Source organism: Parasteatoda tepidariorum, chromosome 5 (genome assembly GCF_982258835.1).
Source record: "Parasteatoda tepidariorum strain Cologne lab strain chromosome 5, Ptep-v5.0, whole genome shotgun sequence".
Lineage (NCBI taxonomy): Eukaryota > Metazoa > Arthropoda > Arachnida > Araneae > Theridiidae > Parasteatoda > Parasteatoda tepidariorum.
Window position 1 is genome coordinate 52,520,480 of NC_141759.1, and position 20,377 is coordinate 52,540,856.

The 20,377-nt window shown below is 26.7% G+C and overlaps 1 protein-coding gene across 1 annotated transcript; it reads right to left on the reverse strand.

The window, feature by feature from the left end:
* Positions 1 to 1,086: 1,086 nt before the first annotated feature.
* Positions 1,087 to 16,864, reverse strand: LOC107452841 (pyrroline-5-carboxylate reductase 2). Its single transcript, XM_087163933.1, has 7 exons — positions 16,732 to 16,864; positions 16,570 to 16,648; positions 13,525 to 13,589; positions 11,427 to 11,606; positions 8,495 to 8,707; positions 5,433 to 5,525; positions 1,087 to 4,786 (listed from the first exon to the last, which is right to left on the reverse strand). Exons 2-7 carry the CDS (start codon positions 16,634 to 16,636, stop codon positions 4,589 to 4,591), a joined length of 816 nt encoding a protein of 271 aa, XP_087020059.1. The 5' UTR covers positions 16,637 to 16,648; positions 16,732 to 16,864; the 3' UTR covers positions 1,087 to 4,588.
* Between the last annotated feature and the right edge of the window lie 3,513 nt (positions 16,865 to 20,377).

Below are 20,377 nucleotides of genomic sequence, written 5' to 3' on the forward strand. Positions count from 1 at the left end.
AATAATTAGTTTGTGAAGTACACAAGATAAACTTAACTTTATTAAGTTACAACATAGCACTACAAGCAATCCAATGACCAAGGTCTTCCTTTCCCCACCCCCCTTTTGTTATTGTTATGTTTTCGTACCATTGGTAGATGTTAAGAACAAAGTTCAGTAGTTTGTTTGTTTTATTTGAGAAAATTTTATTTAGCCCACCCGTTACAAATCTATATCTCTGAAATGATTTTATTATTATCTTTAGAGGGGGATTGTTAATTAACCCCTTGACATACGAAGACGTCTGGGAGACGTCATTTGTTTCTTATGTCAAAACAATATTTGACGTGTCTCAGACGTCTTCAACACAGAGATGCCAACTTGCTCCGGACAGCAAATAAATATTTTAAATTGGTAGTTTATCAATTGCGATTCTTGGTTTAATAAATTCAATTTGGTAGATTTTTACCCACCAGTATCTCTAAATAACTTGTAGGCTTATATAATTCACCACTTTATAACTGTTATGTCATGCTATACTTTTTAAAAAGCAAGCAAAAATAGTCAAATATTTGAAAATTTAGTTTGCAGTTATTTACCGTTTTTTAAAAATTATTTTGGCATGTCCGGAGCAGTTGGCATTTCTGTCAACAATCCGCTGCGAGTTGTTATTTACAGTGCAATCAAAGATCATTTCTATATCAAGAAATTAATTATTCCGCACAGTTTAGTTTTAAAATGATAAGTCAAGGTGTAAAAATTGCTAAAACAAATCAAAAATAGGGTTAATAAATTCTTACTTTATTTAAATTGCTTAAACTTTATAAAAGTCATTTGCTCTTATTTACTCTTTGATCAATATTTTTTTAATTTATCTCATTTAATTTATAAAAGTGCATTGTGCTCCCTTCTAATTATAAAATGCAAGAGGAACATATTTAAAATAATTACCTTTAAAAGTGTGCAGTCTTCTGAGTGATGTACATAATAATGTTCTTTTGCTTGTTTTTTTGCGTGTAAAAGATATAAGTTTTTATCAAAAATTAAATTTGAAAATAAATAAAATAAATTTTTAAATTAAAAAGAAAACAAGTAATAAGAAAAGAATAATTATAAAATCTATTTTATTCGAAATCTCACCTTATTGGATTAATATATATATGAAACAAAAGAAATCAATTAACTAATACTTTTATAAAATTGAACAAATGTCATGATTTGCAAAGAAAAAAAATTGTACCAAAAATTAACAGCAATACAAAAATAATAATAATGAAAAAAACTTAACACTGTTCAAGATATAACCATATTTTAAATATTTAAAAGCACTCTTAATATTGAATAATAATAACAAAATGAAACATTAATATATGTATATAAAAATGCATACATATATAGCGCAAATGAAAAACCACAATAAAAAACATTTATACCGACTCTTGAAAATGTTATATGCTTAATTACTAGCTTTAACAATGAATCTGTTTGAGTTTAAATAAAATGATACTTAAGTCATTCTATTAATTATGTTATTCTAAATTTGTAGAAACAAAGTCAAGTAGAAGTGCATGAGAAGAAAAAGAACATAAAATTTAACATCCTAAATAACTTTTGATCTAATGATCAGATTTTTGCGTACTAAGACTCAATCTGAATGGTTTGATTGAGTGAAACTAAATATTCTAATTAATTAGTGTCAATGATATTTTAAGTTAAAAAAAATCACACACAAAAACATACTTTCTTTGAATAAATATATCTTTTCTTTTCCTGACGGACTTGAATTCCTGGACTTCTGCAATCTGTGAAATATGATCCCAAAAGCTTAGTTGGGACAGCAGTAAAAAATTTGGACCCTTTAATCTAAATCTTAATTTCATTTTGATTCGTGTATTTTGCCATATCTTGGGACTTTTTTGAGCAAATCGAAATTTTTTTGCACAATTATTAAATTTGTTTACACAAATTAATTTCCATGCAAAAAATTATTCACAAAATTTAAAATTTGAGCGAAATTGGTGGAACAGTTATTGAAAAATCAAATTTTATGAAAGTGATATATTTAAAATTCAATTTCTCAGGAACTATTTAACTGATTTTGTTCAAATGTTGTATTTTGCCATATAAAATTACATTCTTTATAGTCATGTAAAAGTTTGTATACCTTGCAATTTAAAACTTTTTGACTGACATCAAATAAAATAAAAAATAATTTTTTGCTTGGAACGATTTCTGGATAAACAAATTTTATAATAGGGAGCTAAAATTTTTCAATGCACTTAGAAAGTTCCTGAGATATGGCGAAATATTGCAAAAAAAGAAAATTAATTTTAAGGGGTTCAAACTTCGGACTGCTCTGCTAGCCATATTTTGAGGAAAGTAATCAAAATAAATCGTAAAAAGGTATGTTTGTTCAGAAAAAGTACGTTTTTGTGTCATGCGGTAATTAATTAGCATATTTGAGGTCACCCCAACAAATCATTGAGTCTAAGTACATAAAAATCTAATCTTAGAACAAAAGTTCTAGAGGGTGCTTTTTTTTTTAATTTACTGTACATATGAACTTACAAAATAGAACTGAAGAACAAAATCACATGCTGCAATCAATCTACTATTTCAGGTGTACAATTTAAACAAACAAAAAATGAAAAAGAAAACATTGCTACTAAATGAATACTTAATTCAATGGAGACCATCTACTATGTATTGTTTTAGTTTAATTGAGAGCAGTTTTATTAAAAATAATACTAAATAATTTTTATTAAACAGTAATGAAACTAGTAAACTGTCCCAAAATATTTTTTTATTCCCTGCTTATAAACAGAATAGAATACTTAGAGGACATAAAAATCATTGTTTTGAAGAAAAAATAATGAAAAAAAGAAAATGAAAAAAAAAAAAAAAAAAAACTTTATTCCAAACTAAAAAAAAAATCTTTTAATTGACTTTTAATTGCTTTTTAGTCTTTTGAAAACAAGGAACACATTTCACGTAAATTTGGTTTTGAAAACTAATGGCATATTAGTTTTTTGCTTTATTAAGAATGTCTCTTTAATAGGTTCATTTTACAAAAAATATGTACAATCTATATAAAACGTAACTTTATACACAACAATTAAAGATATTAGAAAACTTATGTTTGATTTGTGGTATGGAAAAATTTGATATAGAATAGTAATCAGGTGAAGTAAATACAAGATTTATTTTCGAATAGATTAAAGAGAATTTCTTAGACAATTTAGAAAAAAAATTGCATCATATTACCCCAGCAATCTTTGCGAATTTGGCCAAATCTTATAGATATACTTATTTTCATTTGCATACATTGCAATTATTCCTTAACTATAAGTCACATTCATTAGTTTATATACAGTAAATACTAGAAATGTTTATTAAAACCTTATTCATTTAAAACAAATTTATAATTCAGAATAATTTTAAATTATTAGCTTAAAAAATTTGTTTATTAAAGATGATGAATTTAAATGCTTATCTTCTTACTCTTTGCAATTCTGAACATAAAAACTCATATTTTGAGCAGCAAACTAATTTTCTCTCGGTAGAAATACCATAAAACAATAAAACATTACAGAGTAATGTTAATTAGTAATAAAACGAATCAGGGTTAAACATTTTGTCAGCTTTGCTGCAAAAAATAATTTAAGCATTTCTTACATTACATAAATACATTACAAAAAAACTACATAAAAAAAGAACTTTTAGGTGTTTACTAGACAATCAATAACTTGTGCTACAAAAGATAAGCTAAAAGAAGATTCAGTTTTATAAATATATTTCACAATCATAAAGAGGTCAGGACTCTTACAATTTGTAAACCCAATATGATTAAAAAATATAAAAGGTGACTAAAAATAATAATTAAAAAATTAGCATAATTTGTAAACACTGCTAAATTGCAAATATTTTTCTCTATCCTCAAAAAGTAATACAGCAGTGACTTTACTTATGATATATTCTTGAGTATACTCAAAGAAGATTATCCCCAATAAAACCTTAACCTTTATATCAACAAGAAGTCTACTTTAGTTAATTTCCTAACAAAACATTTCATTGAGATATTTGTTTACAATTTGGTTATTATTATTAATTTTAAAATATTGTAATAATAGAACACTAATGTATTTAGTTGTGAAACAAGTAGAAATTGTGGTTGTTGATACAAGAATTTATACTGCTAAAATCAATTAAGATAAAATCCTCTATCCTGAAAAAATAGTACAGTAATGACTTTACTTATGATATATTCTTGAATATAACCAAAGAAGAATATCCCCAATAAAAACTTAACCTTTATAACAACAAGAAGTTTACTTTAGTTAATTTCCTAACAAAACATTTCATTGAAATATTTGTTTGCTGTTTGGTTCTTATTATTTTTTTAAATAATGTAATAATAGAATACTAATGTATACAGTTGTGAAACAAGTAGAAATTATAACAAGATATTGATACAAGAGTTTATACTGCTAAAATCAGTTAAGATAAAATAAAAATGACTAAATGCTTATTTTTCTGGAATTCCCAGCAAAAATATAAAAAGAGAGAAACCACACGTACGTATAACATTCAATATCTACCCGCAACATAATTAAACTGATTTATTGGCCTCTTCCTCTGTTTCTTTAGAGCGCAAAGTAGCAACTTCAACAGCTGTCATGAGAGAACCTCGGAAGCAATTTTTCTCCAATTCATGAATACCCCTGATTGTAGCACCACCAGGAGATATAACCTGATCCTTTAAAAGCCCAGGATGCTGACCAGTCTCTATAACCATTTTTGCTGCTCCCTAAATTGACGGAAGAGTTTCTTTAGAAAAACATTAAACTCATTAAGGTTAGATATACTCTTCATGTCATTAAAACAGTACAAATATAAATTAATTAGCTTTCATCCTACTCAAATTTAGAAGAAAGATAAAAATTAATTGAGTGACTCTTACGGGATTTGAGAAATTAATCTGAGCATTTTAAAATATACATTAAGGATAAGAAGAAATACATATCTTTTTTTGAAAATAAAATTGTTAAAAAACTTAACCAAAGGAATTATAATTACACAGTTGTTCCTAATTCATAAGCTTGCAAATTACATGCTAAATTAAGTGCCAAAACAGTTTTAAGAATTAAAAAATGACGGCATAATAAAAAAAAAATGTACCTCAATAAACAAGTTTCCAGTCGAATAACTAACTTCAATGAATAGGAAAAAAATTAATAACTTAATTTATTAGAAGTGCAATGAATAAAATTGCAATTATTACTCTTTTTAAAAATATTAGTATTGAGCATATTTTGCATTTGTAGGCACAGTTTAAAGTTTTGATTATAATTTCTGAATATATTTCTTTAATATGGCAAATAACAATGTTAAACTATGTTTTAATAACAGTGCAATATTAATTTTCAAATACAATAATAATGTTTAAAACTCACAAGTACTGTATGTGCAGCTAATTTCAAAGCTACACTTTTTAGTAAACCCATTTTGACACCTCCATCAGCAATAGCTTCAATTGCCATCAGTACCTAAAATTTAATAATGACAATTATGGAAAATTGTTTTTCTTCCTACTAAATTTCAGAGCAAAATAAATTACATTCAAAAGACATTATACCTGCTTAGACACCAGTACAAAGACAACAAGTAGAATTTTTAATAGTGAAAAAATTCAGTCATTTAAAAACAGTATTATTCAATTAAACTAAACACAAAAGAAAATTTTTTTTTTTAACAAAAATCTTAAAATCAAAGCAATGAACTTTGCTAGTTCATTAACATGCGATTTGATAGAAATTGTCTAGATTTAAAAAAAATATTAAAAACCTACATACTGATAATGTTACTTAGTTCAGGTAGAGAAAAATGAAATATCAATTAGCCCATTACTATCTTCTCTTTTTCATCAGACTGCGTAGATTTTATCAAAATGTTTAGGCAAGCTAACTGAGCCTTTTGCACTTCTCATGTAAAACAGTACATAAATATCTCTTTTTCATTGAATAAAGGTAAAATTTTTGGTGAAAGTATTGTTTTAGACTCAGTAGAATAAAGTAATTTAATAAAATATTTTGAAAACAGCTAAGTAAGTTTTGAAGCCAGATGAAATATTTGAAACTATAAAGAGAATATTTAAAATATACCAGCTTTTCTTTTTCATCATGCATTTTTTTTCCTCTAAAAATTTCAATCAAATAAATTTTCGAATGACTTAATTGCAACATGGCATTGGCAATAATAATGGTATTAACAATAGTGGGTAAATTAACACTTTCGTAACATTGCACCAGTGTTTCAGAAAATGGTTCAGTGTTTCAGTTCTAAAAAAATTACTATTGATCATGCATTTTCTACTTTTAAATGTCCATAATATAAATATTTAATAAACTGCAATGGAACATAATTTTGTTTTACACAAAAGAAAGTAACACGTTGAAGAATATTTGTAGTTGATACTTAATACTTCCACTTATTTATGAATTATAATCTAAGCACTTACAGCATGAATGCTTATTTATGCAAGAGATCACATGAGTAATACAAAACAACTCTGTAAATGACGCTCATTAATGAATACTCTTTTTTTAATGACATCTAATATTCTCTGATTTATACTTAAAATAGGAAATTGTCAATGTAGGTGTGAATGTCATTTTTTTTTTTTGACAAATTAACGCTAGGCATATCTGAATGTTTACATAAATATGCATTAAAAAAAATTGGGAGTTTATTTGAGTTTGAGAATTATGAGAACTGGCTTATGAGTACTATCTAACTCAGAACTTTGAAGAATACTGAAATATTTCCTTAAATAGTGTTACACATAAGCCACTTTAAAATTGGACAGTACAAAATACATAAATTAATACTTATATGTAAAATGATAAATAAAACTGACAATCATAGAAATTATTTTCACAAAATATAAAATGAAATTATGATTTATTTTTTATTTAAAAATGTGTGGGCTATATGCGTACTCTCTAACATTAGTGGTTTCTGTTCAAATTTATTTTTTTCTAGTGGTAGTAAACTTAGTACAAATAAAATGTAAAAATTTTTTTTGTCATAATTAAAGAACATGATAAATTACAGGAAGAAATCAGGATATATTTGGAACAGTAAACAACTACTACTTTCAAAAAAGGCAAACGACAAGTTGAAAAAAATAAAAAGCAAAACTTGTTTTACTTTTGCATAAAATTAAAATAAGTTGCATAAAATTTTTTAGCAAAAGAAAAATAACATGTACTATTTTGTTTAGAAGAAATTTTTTTTACAACTTTATTGATGAGCACTAAAGTGCAATTTAGTGAACCATTAGTCAACATACTATTTAAGAATGCTATGATATAATTACCACACTGCTTGATGGAATCAATCATTCTTAAAATCAGATGAAAAGAAGTGTGAATAATTATGAAATAATAAAAACATACTCGACAAGATTTGTTACTGCATTTACTGTAAATGACAAAGAAAGTGTAGGAGCCCCGAATATATCACCATAAAAATTTGATAATGTAAAATAGTTAATTTAGTTTTCCTTTCAATAGAATGACAGAATTCTCAAAAAGTTTGAAAAATATTGAGTCCTGCAGGAAACGCTATTTATCAGAAGCATGCATATAATCAGTGGATAGTGGCAAAATTTGAAGTATTGAAATTTTGCGATGTTTATCAGTATTATTAATTAAAAAGATATTGAATAGAAAATATAAATCTTTCGATTATTCAAGTCGATCATTTTAAAATTAGCATTTTTATTCATTGAAAATAACATGTCACCATACAAAAATTAGCAGGGGTCTGTCGAGGTTTTTCTAAAAGGTACCTATTTTGTTAAAATTTAGACATAATTTGTGAAAAATTAAAAATTATATTAAAAAATCAATACAAAAACATGGTAAAAATATAGATTTATCGTTTCTTAAGAGATACAAAAATAAAATTTTAAGAAAAAGTATTTTGTGAAACTGCCGTTTTTCCTAAAGTTGAATTTGTGAAACTACCGTTTTACCTAAAATTGAATTTGTGAAGGTACCGCTAAACGGTATTAAATTCGGCCTGGAAAGACCCCTGATTAGGAACATCAGGACAAATGATTAAAAATCATTACAAAATAGTGTGCACTAAGAAAAATCAGGACAATTACAAACCCTGAACTTTGTCTACCTGACCTTTGATATACATCTTTAAATTATATATATGAAGTAGTATGAGAAGTGGACAAAATTCTTTTAATTCTAATTAATTTAAATATTAATACACTTTCTTTTATCACTAGGGTAAGCAATAACTGAAACTACTGAAGATTCTGTAGTAGTTAAGATAGTATGTCTTGAGACACAAAATTTGACATTTTTCAAATATGCTGCAGCTTTTTCAAAGGAAACATTTAAAAATTTAGTCATCATATTAACATTTGGTCAGGTAAAAATATGCAAATTGTTTTAAAATTCAATATTCAATAATAAGAAAAATGAAAGAGGCTTACAAAGGCTGGTCCAGCACCACTAACACCAGTCACTGCATCCATAAGTTTTTCTTCTGCTTCCTCAGTAAAGCCGATTCCAGAAAATATTTTTCGCGCTAATTCAGCATCACCTTTTCGTGTATGCTTCCCACAGGAAAACACAGTCACTCCAGCCAAAACAACAGCTGCTGTATTTGGTGTGCATCTGATCACACGAGACATTGGAGGAAGAATCTAGAAAAGGCAACAAAATTTATACGTGGTAGGATATTCATTGATTTGTCTGTTACTTACTATATAAATCAAAATAGAAAGAAAACATTACTATATTTTAATAATAATTTAAAAAGTTAGAAACACAAATCAAGCAAAAAACAAAAAAATTTCTAAAGATATGTATGTTAGCAAAACAGCGCTTCATCAGGGGGCACACTGTCTGCCAACACACAGAAGCCTTTCTGTTTTCAGTGACATCAGAATAAGGCAAAATTACACTACAGAAAGGCTTCTGTGTGTTGGCAGACAGTGTGCCCCCTGATGAAGTGCTGTTTTGCCAACATACATCTCTTTAAAATTTCTTCATTTTTTGGTTGATTTGTGTTTCTAACTTTCTAAATTATTAAAATAAGATAAATTTGGTTTTAGCTGCTTTTAGCGCTTTATCCATTTTGACTTATTATTTTAAATGTCATTTTCTTATTTTGTCTTTTTCTGAATTTGTGTAAATCAGTTTCATTCCCTGATTAGATATATTTACTAATATTACTCTATATTTTAAGAAGCCACAAAACTTATTTATATATCATAGTACTGAAAGAAAACACAAATAATTAAGATCAAAAGGAAAAAACTTCTTTGAAAAAAACGCGCTAAAAAGCAGCAGAAATTTCAGAAAAAAGTATCAATACAAAACAAATGAAATAAAACAAAAATACGACCACCGAAGCCGACGTCTTCAGGGGGTACCGGCCCCGGTAGCCATTAAAAACAAAACCATTTCTATTTGAGGGAGAAGCAAAAGCTTAAAATATCTCCCTCAGTACCCCGATGGTATTCAAACCAATAAAATTAAAACAGTAAGAAAACTTTTTACTATATTTTACAACTTAACGATTATTTCTTTTTACTTGTTACAATTTAAACTAAACCATACAAATTGGTAATGCCAGTAGCATCTAATGAAAGCTAGATCTATATTTATTGAATTATAAAGTTAGTAAAAGGGTTCAACCTCTTATTGCTGCCCTGCCCAACTCCTAGAGCAGGTTTTGAAATATACTTTGCAACCCAAGCTTGCATCGCTAATTGGATAAAGTTATATTTCATTCCAGCTCTGTATTAATGATGAAACTGTTTTTAAATTTAAATTCTATAAGTATGCTTCATGTATATTTTGTGAAACCTTTGACTTATATACATTTAATTTACATTCTCTATATATACAAATATCTGGATTTCATGTAACCCACGCAACAATATTGTTTAGAAATTACATTTTGAACAAATAATTAAAAGATTTTTGTTTAGAAGCAAAGTTAAAAATTTCAGAGTTTCTTATAATGAATTCTCAGAGTGTATAAAATCTAAAGAAAAAGGTAAGGGGGGGGGGGACAAAATGCGACTAAATACTTAGAAATCGGGGAAATATTCCAGGGTTACGTTGCTAGGGATGCAACAAATATCTAGAGAACATACTGCATCCAGTACATTATTGGCTGTAGTAATCTTACAATTATTTGGTAGCAGATGTGGCCTAAAATTACATGTGAAAAATCACATAAATATAAAACAAAAAATTGCAATATTCAAGAATAAGTATAAAAAAAAAGTTTATTTTTAATATTTTTAAGAAAATAATTCTTTCATATAAAGAAAATAAAAACAAATTAGGCTCCTTTGTCCTTTTTCCCGAGTGGTAAATTAGGATGCAAAAATAGTAATTGTTCATCATTCTTTGAAAGTATTTGGTTGCACTTCTTTTCATAAAGTAATCCTGCATTTAAGAATAGTCTGTTACTGTATTTAGGAGTATAATTCACATTTAATATATATTTATAATATTCTTGGCAAAAATGAAATACGTTGAGTGTCACAAGTAAGTATTTTAGTCAAGAAAAACAAAAATGCTATCAAAATTTGATGTATCACAAAGAACTAAGGTGGGTGTAAAAAACAAAACTTGTTTGATTATTGGAGGAAACAAAATTAGTAACACCTTCAAGTTTTAACTAGCAATTAAACAAGTTTTGATGCTCCGTACTTTTACCTTTGTAATTTGCCAGATTTTTATAGCTTTTTTTTGTCTTTTGCTAGTTAAATATTTTTTGTGTTTGATTTTTCCCACTTGGACAGATTGAAAAATATATATTAAAGGGGACCTTTATGAAACATTTTGTACATACTAATATCTGGGTATTAACATATTTTTTATTAAATTGTTTTTGTTAAATTAGAAAATTAAGAGAAGGGATCTATAAAAACAGGTTTCAAGTTTTATTTGAAAAGAAAAAAAATAATTTACTATCAGTATACTAGCTGAAATCTAAACATGACACAACAAATGATTTACAAAATGATGAAATTAATGATCACTTTCAATCAATGCTGACTTATTAATTTACATAATCAGGAATTTTCAAAATCAAGAAAAGGAAATTTCAAATAAACTGCAAAATAATGTATTGCGGTAAGATAAATATTATATTACTTTAAAATAAACTATTTAGACATATAGTAGTAGTAGTAATAAGAAAACTCTTTTAGTCATGCATTATTTATCGAACATATCTTCATAGAAACAAAAAAACTTATCAAGTAAACCAAGTTAAATCTACAAGAATAAAATCATAAAAATTTCAAACAACCTATGACAATATGGCTCTAAAAATGCAAATCTTTCAATTAATTAGTTTACGATAATAAGATAAGACATAAAAATGATAAATCATCAAACCTCTTCCATTTTTGTTGTAGTAACTCCCATAGCAGCTGAAATGATTAAATGATCAGCTGTAACATGTTCTTTTACTTCTCTCAAAACAGACCAAACATGATGAGGTTTCACACCTACTAAAATAATCTCGGAATTTTGCACAACCTCAGCATTTTCTGTTGTAATATGACACCCTTTCTCCTAAAAGATAATAAAATTAATGCAATATGAAACAAACAAAACTGATGCAGTTAAATGTGATTTGCAGTCAGTATCCTCAATATACATTTTTAGAATTCTTTTAAGCAAATATGGCGAAAAAAAAAGTATAAGTAATCAGAGTTGCTATCAATCAGCCACCAGGCCTCAACTCAAATTATAGTTATTCTAAAATAACTACTTTTTACATAAGAGAAAGCAAAAAAAAAAAAAAAAAAAAAAATTCTCACATTTTAAATTTTTTCTTATTTTGTACAGAATATGTGCAGTTGAGTTTTAAAGAATATGGTTTTTATTAGAATGCTGCTTTAATCACAGATGCTTTGTGTAAAGACGCAATAGTTTTAAAATAATTTTAATAAGTGGCAATTCAAATCCAAACAGATGAATTTAAATATGAATTTCTAATAAAAGAATTTGCATGTTATTCATTCAATTAATTTAAATTATTTTTTTAATCTTATATCAAGATTATTATTTTTATTTTTTTAACTTAAATTTTCAATCATTTTTAGAATTCTTACTACAATATACCAACAGCAGATTAGAAAACCAACTTTTTAATTGAGTTAAATTTTCTATCATTTGCACTTGAGTTACATATAATATATGACTACAAAACATTTTTTTTAGTGACTAGCAAACTGACATTTATAATTAATAGGGTAGATAGAATAATGATCAAATAATTTAGAATTTCTTAATTTATGAATATTCCAAGGAATTAAGTCACGAAAAACAGTTTTAGACTATATAGGCAATATTGGAACCAATATTAATAACATAATTACAATATACTATGAGCAGATTAGAAAATCAACTTTTTAATTGAGTTAAATTTTCTATCATTGGCACTTGAGTTACATATTAATATATGACTACAAAACTTTTTTTTTTAGTGACTAGCAAACTTACATTTATAATTAAAAGGGTAGATAGAATAATGATAAAATAATTTAGAATTTCTTAATTTATGAATATTCCAAGGAATTAAGTGACGAAAAACAGTTTTAGACTATATAGGCAATATTGGAACCAAAATTAATAATATAATTACAATATACCATCAGCAGATTTGAAAATCAACTTTTTAATTGAGTTAAATGTTCTATCATTTGCACTTGAGTTACATATAAACATATCACTATAAAACATTTTTGTATAGCGACTAGCAAACTGACATTTATAATTAATAGGGTTGGAGAGAATAATGATCAAATAATGTAAAATTTTTTAATTTATGAATACAAAAGAGAATTAAGTGACGAAAAACAGTTTTAGACTATATAAGCAATATTGGAACCAACATTAATAATATAATTACAATATACTATGAGCAGATTAGAAAATCAACTTTTTAATTGAGTTAAATTTTCTATCTTTGGCACTTGAGTTACATATTAATATATGACTACAAAACATTTTTTTTAGTGACTAGCAAACTGACATTTATAATTAATAGGGTAGATAGAATAATGATAAAATAATTTAGAATTTCTTAATTTATGAATATTCCAAGGAATTAAGTGACGAAAAACAGTTTTAGATTATATAAGCAATATTGGAACCAAAATTAATAATATAATTACAATATACCATCAGCAGATTTGAAAATCAACTTTTTAATTAATTAAATGTTCTATCACTTGCACTTGAGTTATATATAAACATATCACTATAAAACATTTTTGTTTAGTGACAAGCAAACTGACATTTATAAACAATAGGGTTAATGGGTAAGACAGAATAATGATCAAATAATTTAGGATTTCTTAATTTAAGAATATATAAACGAATTAAGTGGATGAAAAATAGTTTTGGAATATATAAGCAATATTGGAAGCAATATTAATAATATAATCACATTTAAGAATCAGCTCAAAATAAACCTATTACTCACTTTAAAATCATCAAGAAGGCTTGTGTTTCTTCTACTTAACCAGATTTCTTCAGGAGAGGCAAACCCTAAAACAAGAATATAAAGGATATTAAATTACTCATTAAAAATATTTTTTGAATTGATTTTTTTAAAAATTATAGTACTAATATTAACTAAATGAATGAAAATTAGTACTTTTATCAAGCTTATGAATTTTTTTCACATTGAAATTTTATTGATTATAATCACTATAGTTTTCTTAAACAATAGTTTATTTTTCTTAAACTTTTACAATTATGCACAATTAGTAATACACTGTAAGTTAACTGCAATCTTAAGTTTAAATAACAAATTAACATAATACTTTTTAGTCCAAAATATTTAGTAAATCAGTGTAAAGATATAATGATTATTATGGATTTATATTATTTTTTGATGATTTATATTCTTTTTTATTGAAAAATTCTTTTAATGACAAGTGAAATGATTAATTGCATAAATCAACAGTCATAGCCTTGTCTTAATAAGGATAGTGCTTGCTTTTAAAATAAAAATAGGTAACAAAGTTGTATTCCTTCAGTTTTCATTTGCCCTAACTGAAAATTCCATTCCAGTTCTTGTATTTGGAGCAAGTTTTAAAAAATGATATTGTGACTTACTTGAAGGTAATGGATTTAACCCTTTAAGTTTGCTCAATATTCATAATGGTTGTAGTCCATTTGGCAAATATTTTGGAGCTTTTATCAATATGGTAATATTTTAAGATAATCATTTTGAATTTCTCATTATTAGCTACCAATTTCTCTTTGAGCAGTTTTTTTCTCCAAAATATAATACCTTTACACTTTTATTCTTTAAGGTAATCACATTTTTATAAACTTATTATTTTTTTTATCATGACCATGGACAATTAAATGGCCTCGTGTGCCATAACCATGCCTTTTATAAACTTATAAAAAGTAAATTTGTCACCACTCTTAATTTAACTTATCAGGACACCGATGACCTCTGTTAAACTATGCTGTACTTACTGTTGAACATGTGAATCTTTAGTGTTTAAATACATGGATTCTAAATTATCAAAATTAATTCAAGTAAAGAAAATGTTATTGTAAATATTTTCAATTTTATAATATTAGATCCTAAGAAATATATCGTAAGATTACTTTCTAACATGAGAACACCACGTTTCATATTAAGTCTTTTAATAATAGGAGAGAATATTACTCAGAAATGATGGGATAAAAATATAACAGGTAAATACTGCTAATTAAGGGATAAGGAAATATTTAACAGGTGAAAAGTACCTTTATAACTTTTATTAATACTAAGTTGATGACAATCAAAGACATCTGGTTCACTGGTGGTTTTAGACTATTATTTTTGCATATCAGAAAGAGAAACAAATCTCATTTAGCGTACGACGATATATGAAAGACAAAAATTTAGATTACAGTTCGAAATTATAACTGACTCATTCATACATTTAAGTATAACGGAAATTTATAAAACGAAGTTTTAATAAGCTGTAATATACATCCAATTAAACATATTTTTAACAGGGTTGGGTTTTTGACGTCAAAAAGTGGTTTTTGACATGACAAGGGTATAATACTGGTTTAAACCGTCAAAAACCCGTCAAAAATGTCAAAAACTAAAGTTTGCCAAAAAAATATATAAACTTCAAAACTACCAACAGTTGCCATGCATTATATTGAAATTTAATTATACTATAGGTAATCCGCAGGTTTTAAAATATTTTTTAATTAAAATTAAGGTAAAATAACAGATTTAAAATCTCAGAAATTTATATTCAAATGCATGTGCAGAAAAATTTTGCACAAAATTTTTTTAAATGTTTATATTTTGAAGAAAAAAAAATTTATTTTTGATACTTAAGAAAATTAAAAGTTTATTACTATGCATTTCTGACATATAAGGAACGTATAACTAATATTTATAAGGAACTTACAAGTTATGTTGTATAAATACAAACTTGATACAAGTGTATGAAAAAAAATTTTAATGTTATACCGAATATCTTTATTATCCAGTATGTTAATTTGAATTTAAAAGTAGTTATATTTGTGAATAATGATAAATATAATTCATATTGTTTATTATATTTATTTATAATTATTACACTTATCTTTTAAAACAATTTTTACCTCTTAATTTTTTTCCCCCACTTGTATTAAGAATACAAATAATGCATATCTTGAAAGCAAGAAGTAATTATTCAACAGCTGAATATTTAGATATTCAACAAAACTATGTATTCAGCAAAATGAAATTCACAAGTATTTGGATAAACTAAACTTTCAGCATAGTAAATGAATAGGCTGAATATACTGTAAATCGACACTAACTACTCTGTGTATTTAACAGAAAGCACTTAAATTTGTATTGTCTTATGTTAAAAAGATTATTAAGAAGATTTAAAAGAACATTAAAAAGATTTTTCTTTAAAAGATGTCTTATGTACAAAACTGCTAATGTTTATCTTTAAAAATGTCTAATTTTTAGTATAATCTATACTATACACTAAATTTGGTTATAAATAAATTTCCTAATAATATCACTGCAGATTTTCAATAACACATGAAAATGAATACATAATATTACAAAAGATGTGAGCTTTCAAAAGTACAAGATTTTGGTTACTATTCAAAATATAAGTGTTTCTTCAAAATTTTAAATTTATTTTTTCTAGAACATATTTAGAAACACTATCCTTTATAAAAAATATATAAATTTTATGTATTAATTAAATTTCACATATGAATATAGGTTTTTGACATTTTCGACATTTTTGACAGTGAGGTTTTTGACGTGACGGTTTAAACCATGGTTTAAACTGTCAAAAACTGTCACATGTCAAAAACCTGCCAACCCTGATTTTTAACATATAAATATAAATGACAACATATTTCAATTATATATGACGTGAAGAGATTTACCACAACAAGTGTAGCTTTATAAATTAATTTAATCATTATAATTTATTAAATGCAAGATAATATTTAAATTTAAAACTTTAAATATAATTCAAAAAAAAGATTTCACCTGAAGCGAGAATTCCCCTGACCAGAGCTTGGCCAATATTTCCAGCGCCAATTACTCCGATTTTCATCTTTTAATTAATCTAATAATTAAAATGAATAAAGTCAACACATATTTTTATCATATCCAATTAAGTATTAATAGTAAAGCATATATAAAACATACCTGTAACGTACAAGTACCGGCAAAAATCACGTCACAATCACAGATCGTTAAATGTAAACAAAACATGAAACCAAACAACGTGCATTCAAGGTACAGTCACAGTTAAGGATGAAAACTAAAAACGAAGTTTAAGTAGCACTGAATCGATGTTAATGTATATGCGTAATGAGAAGTTTTAAATTCAAATTTTGTAGTAGGATAACAATGATATTGGTCCTTTCCTTAAGAAGTTACGCACAACTCGTTTACTCTGGCTCTTTTTTGTCGAAGATAAAAATAAAATGTAATGTTAAGCGTTTTTAAATTCTTCGGAATATTTGTAACTCATCTTCAATGACGCACAATAATCGTGTATGTGATATCGTAAAACTTCAAGTAGCAAAAGATATCTACAGTTCTTAGGTATTTTAGAGATATAGGAAGAAAAGATTGAATCTTTATCAACAATCTTCAGAGAAAATTTACTTTCAAATAAATAGATTATAGTTTGATTTTCTTTTCGATTGCTTTATCGCGTAAAACTTACGTAAAACGTACCATAAAACTTCTTCATATCTTCAAATCTTCATATCTTTTTCATTGAATATATTTTATTATGAAATCTTTATCATGATTATATTTCTTTTTTTTCCTTTTTTTTAATTCTATATATTTTTTCATTGACTGTTAGAAAATTCTCTGTGAAGTTTTGTTTGTCTCTCTTTTATCGGAATAATCAAAAAAATTTCAGTCTGCAAAAGATTTTTTTTAGGTATTCTTTTGTGTAAGGCTGGTACACGAGTGGACGACTGACAGGTTTCCCAATACTAAATGTCGTAATCACCTGCAAAAAGTAAGACAGGGCTAAGTTCTCACATCCAATTCTGCGTCATATAATTAACAAATCTCTAACAGGACTTAGGCTCACCGAGGAATTTAAGCAAAAAAGTACTGTAGAGACAATATCCAATTCCTTTTGGTCAAGTGGGGCACAAGGTCCAAAGAAGCAACTGCCCGGGACATGCAACTAAAGAGTGGCATCCAATCGATGATGAAAGACATTGATTTATTGCAATAATTTCTATAAATGAAATCATTTCAATAAAAAAAATTTTTGTCAAAGAAAATATTTATACAGATAATAATTTGATTTTAAAAAAAAATTTAAAAATAAAGTTCTTTTTTTTTTTTTTTGAGTCAAAATATTGCAAAGGAAAATCACCAATAGAAGTAAATCATTCTTTACATTTAAAATAATAATGATAAAAAAAACAAGACAATTTTGTCCGAAATGATTAATTTCTTACTACAAATACATTTAAATGAAAACAGAGATTTAAGTTAAAGTTTTATAAGTATCTTTCTTCCCTTTTTTATATAGATAAAAGAGTTTTGTTCCCCTTTCAGAGATTAGATTCTCTTCTCACAGCCATCTAAGTGTTTGCCCTAGTTAGCTAAATCCTTTTGTAGACTTCCCAAGGGCACCGGCAGCCGGGTGCAAGGGGGTGCACTTGCACCCCCCGTTCTTTTTTTTAAGAATATAATAACACAAATTTTTTTTTTTTTTTTAACAATATAATAATACAATTAAAGAATATAATAATTTATATTAAAAATAAATATATTAAAAATAAATATATAAAAATTTTTTATTAAAATATTTTTATTCAAAAGCAAATAATTAAGTAATTATTGATACATAACAATAAAAAATTGTTTAATCAAACAAGAATTGTAATCGTCTTGTTAGCTGTCCAAATCTATTTATAACTTTTTCAATGAATTCTGAGTCATCTTTGATTCTTTTCTTATGCACACTTAGCATGCACAAACTACTTAATCTCTCGTGAGGCATTGTAGACCGATTCCATATTTTGATGCGTCGCATTGTACTAAAAGTGCGTTCTTAGTGCACGTCTTAGCTGGAAGAGTTAGGCCAATTTTGATTGCCTCCGCTACAGCTAGATAAAACGGTGCGGCCTCAATAACTAAATCGATGTATTCGAGCGATTCATAAGAATTTTCTCTATTCCTCCACATTTCGTACCACGTAAATTTGTGCTTTTTTTTTAAATAACGTTTTTAAATAACGTGTTAACGATGAAGAAATGTATCTTGAAAAAAATTAACAAATGAAAGTATATGTAATTACAAAACAAAATGTAATAACAGAATATTTTTAATTTCTTTTTTTTTTTTGGGGGGGGGGGTTGTTTGTTAGAGGGTTGCAGCCCCTTTTATATTATTCAGCCGGCGCCCTTGAGACTTCCCCTTATTTTCTTGAATGATCGATGGTTATACTGTTGTGCAAGTTGTAAAAAAAGGAAGAAAAAAAAGAGTTTTATTAAGAATTTGTAGTTACGCTGTTTTTTTCCAATCTCGTGAGTTGTCATTGAACCATCACCGCATAAACATAAAAAAATATCATAAAATAAATAAAACAAGTAAATATAATAAAAGAAATAAAAAGTAAATATAAAAAAGTTCTGAGATAGAGTTCTGGTGGTCTACACAATGTCTTCCTTTTCATAGAACCAGTAAAATACATTCATTTTTATGTAAAGCAAATACGTAATCCATGGAGGGTAGCAACGTAGCAACGACGAGACCCCAGTGTATACCTCCCCCCCCCGTAGCAACGACGAGAACCTAGTATATATCCTCCTCAATAATTTTAGAAATAACAATAAGTCCCCTCTTAATATTTCATAAAAATTAAAAAAAATTATCAGTATTCATGACTTTAAATTTAAAAAATAATAGTAAAAATAAATATTTTTTTTAAAACAGAAATTATTTATTTAGTAGAAAGGTGAAATGTGTAATTTTTTTTCTTCAAATGTGAAAGTTTGAGAACTATTGTTAGCATATTTTAATTTCTTCCCTTTCACAAATGAATCTCGTGACAGCGATGTGTAATTCATGTTAGAAAATAACGCTGGAGTATGGAGTTTGCAAAATGACACCGTTAATTTTATATATTTATGGAAATGCTGCATAGTTCATTACAACAGCATATAATGCTTTCGAGACTACTTATACGCATTAAACAAAGGATCTCTTACTATAATAACTGTGCCTTTGTATTGTAGAGATGATCATTCGAAGAATCAAATTTTTATTTCATTTTATTACTTTTTTTCTTTATGTAAGCTGCAGCCAACTAGTTAGCATTTTGATCTATTGTTTTGTAAAGCATATGGTAGACATATCTATAGTTTGTCTAAGTTAAGAGCTCCTACTGCCACAAAGTTTGCGGCCGTCTGGTGCTATGGAACAAGAATGGCGCATTTTAGGGAGGGTAGCTTCACTCCAGGACTAACACAATAGCCCGAAGAAAGAGATTCCCTTTCTTTCGCCGAGCCGAGCAGAAAGCACTCCAAAACAGTGACCTCGCACCCCTCCTTAAAATAGTCATACCTCGTTACCATAGTCACCGCCACAGGTCCAGACGAATGTCTGGTGGAGTTCTTATTTTAGACAAACTATATGTATTCACCATCTATCCCAAAATAGTAAACAAACCCTGAGGGAAGTTTTAATGTCCACCTCTGACGTCATAGCAGAACATGAATATTTCTTTGTTTTGCAGTCTTTAATGCATTACACCATTGAATTCAGCGTGATGGGTCTATAGGGAATTTCAAACATTTTAATTTCGGATAAC